Source organism: Hibiscus syriacus, unplaced genomic scaffold (genome assembly GCF_006381635.1).
Source record: "Hibiscus syriacus cultivar Baekdansim isolate YM2019G1 unplaced genomic scaffold, ASM638163v2 tig00110450_pilon, whole genome shotgun sequence".
Taxonomy (NCBI): Eukaryota; Viridiplantae; Streptophyta; class Magnoliopsida; order Malvales; family Malvaceae; genus Hibiscus; species Hibiscus syriacus.
This window is the reverse complement of record NW_024062743.1, coordinates 4,705,475-4,714,203: the sequence shown is the minus strand read 5'-3', so window position 1 is coordinate 4,714,203 and position 8,729 is coordinate 4,705,475. Positions and strand designations below refer to the sequence as shown.

General features: G+C 39.7%; 1 protein-coding gene across 1 annotated transcript; it reads right to left on the bottom strand.

Annotated features, from left to right (window-relative positions):
- Window positions 1–5,691: 5,691 nt before the first annotated feature.
- Window positions 5,692–8,373, bottom strand: LOC120126172. The gene is made up of 8 exons (XM_039144444.1): window positions 8,286–8,373; window positions 8,042–8,193; window positions 7,780–7,935; window positions 7,433–7,486; window positions 6,710–6,853; window positions 6,521–6,620; window positions 6,051–6,113; window positions 5,692–5,936 (listed from the first exon to the last, which is right to left on the bottom strand). Exons 1-8 carry the CDS (start codon window positions 8,371–8,373, stop codon window positions 5,692–5,694), a joined length of 1,002 nt encoding a protein of 333 aa, XP_039000375.1.
- Between the last annotated feature and the right edge of the window lie 356 nt (window positions 8,374–8,729).

The following is an 8,729-nucleotide window of genomic DNA, read 5'->3' as shown; positions in this document are numbered from 1 at the left end:
CACCGGCTTACAAGGGAGTTTCTTTGTTATTCACCACAAAAAGGTACTACCACTTTTTTATGAAGTTCGATCGATGTTGGCCTTAGAAGAAACCAGCATGAAGGAGGCGACGGCTGATGATGCGATGATGGTGACTAATCATGACACTGATGAGATTTCTAATCATCCTCCTCTAGGTCGCGCACTTGGGAAATAGAACAAGTATTGCAACAACAACAAAAATTGTAAACCTACTAGTAACGCCGGGTGCTGGACGTGGTGGCAACAGTGGAGGTGGTCTGAACTTGGGCGGTGGTCAGCAGGGTCTGATGCAACCACCATGGGCTACGCCATGCACAACACAAGGTAATCTCTCATCTTATGTTAATATGAGCAAATATAATGGTGTTACTATTGGTAGTGGTCAGTCAATTCCAATTCGTGGTTACGGTCATACCTTATTACCTTCTCCGAACCCACCTTTGTCTCTCAAACATGACTTGTATACTCTGAATCTTATTAAAAATTTAGTGTTTGTTCGGAAATTTACAACTGATAATAATATGTCAGTGGTGTTTGATCCTTGTGGGTTTTCCATGCATGATTTACAGACGGGGAGACGTCTAATGAGATGTGATAGTACCAGCTCTCTCTACCCAATCACTCCCACCAGGTCGCATTTAACCTCCTCTCCTATTGCCTTGCTTGCTTCAACGCTTTGGCATGACCGTTTATGTCACCCGAGCGACTCCATATTATCTATTCTTCAGTAAAATAAACTAATTACTTGTAATAGTCCATCTAAGTCTACTACTTGTCAATCTTGTGTACTGGGAAAACATATTCGGTTGCATTTCGTTCTTTCAACTTCTCAAACTATCATGCCTTTTGATATTATTCATAGTGATCTTTGGACCTCTCCGATTTTGAGTTCTTTGGGATATCGTTATTATGTGCTTTTTTAGATAATTATTCAAAATTCTTGTGGACTTTTCCCATTGCTAATAAATCACAAGTATTCTCTATTTTTACTAAATTCCAAGCTCATATTCGTACCCAGTTTGAACGAGATATCAAAACCATACAATGTGATAATGGGGGAGAGTTTGATAATGCCTCTTTTCGGCAATTCTGTGAGTCCCATGGCATTTCTTTTCGTTTCTCCTGCCCTTATACCTCCTCACAAAACGGGAAGGTCGAACGAAAAATAAGATTCATTAATAATATCATGCGCACACTACTTATTCATACCTCTTTGCCACAATGTTTTTAGCATCATGCGGTTCATATGGCAACCCATCTTTTGAATATTCTTCCCAGTACACTACTAGCCTCTACGTCTCCTCTACAAATTTTATACCACCGGGTTCCGTCTTATTCTTACATTCGGGTTTTCGGGTGCTTGTGTTATCCTCTTATTCCATCCATGACTATTCATAAATTACAAGCTTAATCCACTCCCTGTGTTTTCTTGGGTTATCCCGATAATCATCGAGGCTATAAGTGTTTTGATTTATCCAACAATAAAATCATAATCTGTCGGCATGTACAATTTGATGAAACTATCTTCCCTTTTGCCAAAGTCCATCAACCTAGTACAGTTGATTATGATTTTTTGAATGATGGTGTGTCGCCGTATCTTCTTCATCAAAGCCAACAACAGCCTCCACTATCTTCTCCTACGGCACAACCAGTCATGTCTTCTCCAGCCTCTCACTCATTGTGAGTAGACAGTTCGCAGTCTCATCTCCTCCAAAATCCTCACTAATTTGGCCCAAACCGCCCCCTGTTCTATTTGAACGCCCTGTCACCCGCAGCCAGCATGGTATCTTTAAGCCAAAAACTATATTTGACCCATCTGAGGCGCATACTATCACGGTTAAGAGATCTCCTCTCCCCCGTAACCCTGTGGCTGCACTTCGTGACCCGAATTGGAAGTTGGCTATGACTGACGAATATGACGCTCTTTTTAAAAATAAGATGTGAGATTTGGTACCCCGCCCTCCTGAGTTAATGTCATTCGTTCTATGTGGATTTTTACTCATAAAATAAAGTATGATGGTTCGTTTGAGAGGCATAAGGCCCGTCTTGTAGGTGATAGTAAAACTCAGCGTGTTGGTATTGATTATGAAGAGACTTTCAGTCCGGTAGTGAAGCCAGTAACAATTCATAATGTGCTTAGTCTTGCCCTGTCGAAACAATGGTTGATTCATCAGTTAGATGTAAGCAATGCTTTTTTGCATGATGACCTCAAGGAAACGGTTTATATGCATTAGCCTATGGGATTTCGAGATCAAGTGCATCCTGATTATGTCTGTTTACTGCGTAAATCTCTCTATGGACTCAAACAAGCCCCTCGGGCGTGGTACAAGAGGTTTGCTGATTTTGTTTCTTCTATTGGTTTCTCTAACAGTAAATCAGATATTTCCTTATTTCTTTACAAACACGGGTCGGATATGGCATACCTACTGCTTTACGTTGATGACATTATTTTGACGACGTCTTCTAAGCATCTCCGTAAGTCTATAATGGCTCATCTCAACTCTGAGTTTGCTATGAAGGATTTGAGTTTCTTAAACTATTTTCTCGGCATCAGTGTGACTCGACACAAAGGTGGGTTGTTTTTATCACAACAAAAATACGCCGAGGGCATCATTGATTGAGCATGCATGCATTCTTGTAAGCGCAGTCAGACTCCAGTTGATACCAAGCCGAAGGTGAGTGCCACCAGCGGTGCATGGTATACTGATCCAACGCAGTACCACAGCCTTGCGGGTGCCCTCCAATATGTCACTTTTACGCAATCGGATATTTCCTCTGCAGTTCAATAGATTTGTCTCCATATGCATGACCCTCAGGATGAACATATGAACGCTCTCAAGCGTATCATCCAGTATATCCAAGGTACTCTTTCTCTTGGTTTACATATTTCTTCTTCCTCCATTATCGATCTTGTCTCTTATACGAATGCGGATTGGGGAGGCTGTCCCGATACTCGACGATCCATCTCCTGGGTATTGTGTCTTTTTGGGTGACAATTTGATCTCATGTTCGTACAAACGTCAACCTACGCTTTCCCGATCAAGTGCCGAGGCAGAATACATGGGAGTTGCCAATATTGTCTCGGAATCTTGTTGGCTTCATAATCTTCTTCTCGAACTCAATTGTCCCATCCATAAATCAACAATGGTTTACTGCGACAATGTGAGTGTTATCTATCTTTCTGGAAATCCCATTCAACACCAGCATACGAAGCACATTGAAATGGATATTCATTTTGTTCGAGAAAAAGTTGTGCAGGGTGAGGTTCGTGTTCGTCATGTGCCGTCTAGGTACCAGATTGCATATATTTTCACTAAGGGGTTGCCCCTTATATTGTTTGACGATTTTCGGACCAGTCTTAACGTTCGAGATCCTCCCGTTTCGACTACGGGGGAGTGATAGACTTGGAAATATTCTCCAAATATTTTGTATTTACTGTTGTATATTTAGTTTCCTAAATTATAGCCTAATTACTAAATTATAGCCTAATTGTTAGGATTGTATCTACTAATGATGTGTATATATTGAACCCCTGTGGTAATGAGAAAGGCACAAAATTATATTCTTTCAGTTTTTAGCTTGGGTCGTTCGTAGAGCACCATCATAGCAGGAGTTTCAACAGCTCTTTAAGAGTATTTTACTGTAGATTTAGTGGGAATATGTATGTGTAGAACCTTCCTCAAGAATTTAGATTTATAACTTCAAGTTTGTATTGTTCTTTCAGTACCGATACTGAAAGACCATAATGTCCTATTTTGGGCACGAAAATGCCTCTAAATCTCACCCATACACTTTCCTAAGACTAGAAAAGCTTGTTAAAGTCTTATTTGAGGTCTTAAAGGTTAAAAGTTATCATCTTTCATGCTTACAACCAACAAAAATGGATCTTGCCATGGAATTACTCTAGCATTCTTACATGAACAAAACATACCAAAATACACAACAATGACCTACATACAGTATGGTCAACTTAGAATTGTGTTACCTTGAAACTAGGTGACTGAAACACAATCTCAAATCACCTATGGACTAATTTTTCATTTCCTCTAGGCTTTGAGCTCTCCTCTTGCTCTCATACTAATCAAAACAAGTTTAATGAGTTGTTAGTTAATTTTAAATCTTAGAAACAAGCCAAAAACATTTCCTTACAACTTAAATCTCCTAAAACAACCTAGAACTTAGGATTTCATAAACCCCCACTAAAACTCATTTTTGGCTAACTAAGTCAAATATTAAAAAAAATAGGTTTGAAAGAAAGCTTGAGGGATGAAGATTGTGAATCTTACCTTAAATTCACAATGGAGGCTTGAATTTCTTAAAGCTTCTCACTTTGATTGGTTCTTGAAGAGAGAGGAAGACAAAGAGAATAAAGGAAGAAGACGAGCATGAGATGAAAAATAAAAGGGTACAACAGAAGTAATATCATCAAATAATTAAAGGGTTTCAACCTTTGTTTGAATAATTAGGTTAATTACTCATTTAGTCCTCCCACTTTCATGCTAAGGTTAAAAACACCTATTTTAAAACTTATTGGGCTCATCTCAATACCAAATCTATCTCAATTGGGTCCAATGCTTTATAAACTAAGGAAAATTTATTCTATTGCCCAATCAAATAAACCCAAAACTCCTAACGTGTATTTTGGGCCATTACAACTTTCCTCTACTAAGAAGAAATTTCTTCCTCAAAATTTACATGGATAGAATAGGTGTGGATAATGAAGTTGCATATCCTCTTCAGGTTCCCATGTCGCCTCTTAAACGCCATAGTCCTCTGTAAAACTTTCACTAATGGTATCCTCTTGTTTTGTAAGTCCTTATCATCTTTGACAAGGATTCAAACCTATTCTTCCTCATAAGTAAGATCTTATCTTACTTCAACTTGTTTGAGGGGAATAACATAGGATGAATCAAATCGGTATATGTGAACCATAGAGACGTAGTACACGTTATTAATGCGCTTTAACTCATGAGGTAAAGCTAACCGATAAGCCACTAGCCCAACTCTCTCCAAAACCTTATGGTCCGATGAATCGTAGGGTCAACTTACCCTTACGTCAAAACCAGAGTGCCTTTTTCCATAGGGAAACCTTGAGAAATACCTTATCTCTTACTGCAAACTCTATGTCCTTACGTTTCAGATCGGCGTATGACCTTTGTTTCTTAGAAACCTCCTTCAGACGACTTTAAATCAACTAAACTTTCTCTTTGGTTTCTCAGATCAAGTCGGGGCCTACACTTGCACCCATATAAGGCTTCATACGGATCCATCTGAATACTTGGCTGAAAACTTTTGTTGTACGTGAACTCTACCAAGGGCAAGTGATCCTCAATTGCCCTCAAGATCCAAAACAGTGCATCTAAGCATATCATCTAAAATCTGAATAACTCTCTCAGACTGCTCGTCTATATGAGGATGAAAGGTTGTTCTATAAAGTAGTTTGGTACCTCAGGCTCCATGTAAATCTTTCCAGAATTGAGAAATAAACTGCATATCTCTTTCGAAATGATCAAGATAGGAACTCCATGCAATCTCACAATCTGGTGGATGTACAACTGAGTCACTCTCTCTAACGTGAAGTTGATTCGAACCAAAAAGAAATGAGTGGATTTGGTCAATCAATCCACTATAATCCAAATTGCATTATGTTAGAACCTTATTATCAGATGGTCAATTACAAAGTCCATCATCACTCTCTCTCATTTTCACTACGGAATATAAAACAGTTGCAGCAATCGTGAGAGAACCTGGTGTTATTCCCAAACACTTAGCAACAAACTCATACACTTCTCTCTTCATGCCTGACCACCAATACAATGGGAAGAGTTCTTGGTACATCTTGTTGCTACCCGGATAAATAGAGAGGGGCCTACAATATGCCTCATGAAGGATCCTATCACGAAGTTGTCTGTCAGCTGGCATGCACAAACAACCTCAGAAGTACAACACATATCCTTCACATAACTCAAACCTTGGAGCCTCACTTTGAAGGACTTACTATACTTGGGTCTTCAAACAGACTTCTGAACCTTGTAACTGCTTAACTTTTCCCAGTAACTTGAGCTCAACCCTCAACTCAACTAAAAGACAACCTGAATTAGTCAAACTCAAACGTACTAGCAAAGCTCATAACTCCACTACGGTCTTCCCACTCAATACATTTGAAACGATATTTGCTTTGCCCGGATGATAATCAATGACACAATCATAGTCTTTCAAAAGTTTTACCTATCTTCGATGCCTCAAGTTCAACTCCTTCTGAGTGAGCAGATACTTAAGGCTCTTGTGATCCACGAAGATGTGACATTTATCCCTGAAAAGGTACTACCTCCAAATCTTTAAAGCAAAACCATTGCTGCAAGCTGCAAATCATGGGTAGGATAGTTTCGTTCTTGATGCCTAAGTTTTTGGTATGCATAGGCTGCAACCTTTCCTTCTTTATTCAGAACACATCCCAAACCATTTTGTGATGCATCAATGAATACGGTAAAGTCTATACCCGATTTCAGTTGTATTAAAATGGGGGCTTGCGCGAGGATTTCTTTTAATTTATCAAATCTCTCTTGGTGCTTCTCGTTCCATATAAAAGGAACTCCTTTCTGAAGTAGTTTAGTTAATGGTGCTAAAATCATGGAGAACCCTTGACGAAAAAATGGTAGTACCCTGTAAGGCCTAAGAAACTACGTACCTCGGTGATATTATTAGGTGGTTGACACTCTAACACTGGATTGATCTTTTGGGGATCTACTTGGATGCCATTGGTTGCTACCACATGACCCAAAAATGCCATTTCAATTAACCATAACTCACACTTCCCAAACTTGGCATATAACTAACGTTCCCGAAGTGTCTGTAAAATGATGTGCAGGTGCTGATCAAGCTCTTCCTCACACAAGAGTACACAAGGATATCATCGATGAATACCACTACAAATCGATCCAAGTATGGGTGAAAAAATCATTTCATCAAATCCATAAATGTCGCCAGGGCATGGGTGAGTCTGAATGGTATCACGATAAACTCGAAATGGCCATGTCTTGTCTTGGAGGTGATCTTAGCTATATTTGTATACTTAACCTTCAACTGATAGTACCATGATCTCAAATCAATCTTAGAGAACACATATGCGCCCTTAAGTTGGTCGAACAGATCATCTATGTGAGGGAAAGAGTATCGATTCTTGATAGTTAACTTATTCAGTTATCGATGGCCGATGCACAACCTCATCGACCTATCCTTTTTCTTGACAAAGAGGACCAATACTCCCAAGGTGAAACGCTTGGTCGAATGAAGCCCTTATCCAACAACTATTAAATTTGGTTCTTAATTTCCTTCAACTCTGTCAGTTCCATGTAATAGAGTGCAATGGACACCGGACATGATCCTGGAAAAAATTCTATACTGAAATCACCTCATGGTCAGACAGTAGTCCCAGCAACTCATCTGGAAACACATCAAAGAACTTCTGCATGGTACAAATGTCCTCAAGCAACGAAATGAAAACTAATGTATCCACAACATGTGCCAAGAAGTCTTCACACGCCTGACTCGACAATCTCTAAGCCCTGATTACTGAAACAACCTTTGTAATGTAACCCAAACTCCCACTGGTCAATACTATCTTGGTCACATCATCCTTACGAAGCTTAAGTTATCTAGCCTTGCACTTCAAACTTGTGTAATGCTCAGAGAGCCAATACATGCCTAAATCACATCGAACTTCTGAAATAGTAATTTAATTAAGTCAGCTAAGAATACCTCACCCTGAAGTTCTATTGGACAACGACAGTGAACCTGTTCAACTAAAACGTCTAATCCTATAGGATTAGACACTCTGACCCTTCCAAATCCTGAGTTGGATATTCCTCTCTCAGAAAAGTTCATAGCATATATAGGAGTGATTGGAACCATGATCTACTAATACAGTACTTAGAATGGAAATAACTATAAATATACCTGAGATCACATCTGTAACATTGCACTCTTACTGGGCGCGTATGACATATTGGTGTGATATTACTCGGGGCTCATGGATGGAATTTGATCTGGCGGTGCCCCAGCTATAATGTCCTAAAGGCTCTGCTACTCGTAGAAGACCTTCGACCACACTGAACAAATGATAAAGACCTATAAGATGATACAAGGACTGAACTCTAAGCACGGAGGCAGGCTCTGATGAAAATGTCCAAGAACCCACAGTTAAATCAACCTCTAGTCACTCGATAACACTCTCTGGGGTGCCTCCTACCACAAGTCAGGCACACCAATAATTTGGTGTCTTCTATGATCTGTCGGCACTATATCTGGAAGCTGACAATAAGGCTCTCTTAAAGGAATCGAATCTACCTCCATTGTTCGATCTCTGAGTTGTCTTTCTAGACGGGCCTAATGGCAATCTCCTTAAACTCTAGGGGGCCCTGGCCTGCTTAGCTGATGACGAGATGGCCTACAGTTTCTAGAGCTCTACGGCTCTAACCCACTGAGTCACTCACCACCTGAGCTTTCTTTAGAAAATTCTCTCAACTAATTATTCCTGGTGAATTAGCTCCACAAAAATACAAGGGGTTTGGTTTCTAACTGAGTCTCAATATCCAAGTGGAGGCCCTCCAAGAAAATGGTACACCTCCATTTAAATGAGCTCATGCACATACTTGCTCATCCTAATAAACTCCTTCTCATACTCCAATACAATCCTAACTCCCTAAGTC

Bases quoted from the DNA above. Each gene is read 5' to 3' on its own strand.
- LOC120126172 (XM_039144444.1), bottom strand. From the start codon at position 8,373: ATGGAGGTAGATTCGATTCCTTTAAGAGAGCCTTATTGTCAGCTTCCA. The intron at 8,194-8,285 runs GTGTGCCTGACT...CATTTTCATCAG, and splicing joins TAGAAGACACCAAATTATTG to AGCCTGCCTCCGTGCTTAGA. The intron at 7,487-7,779 runs GTATTCTTAGCT...TGTACCATGCAG, and splicing joins CAATAGAACTTCAGGGTGAG to AAGTTCTTTGATGTGTTTCC.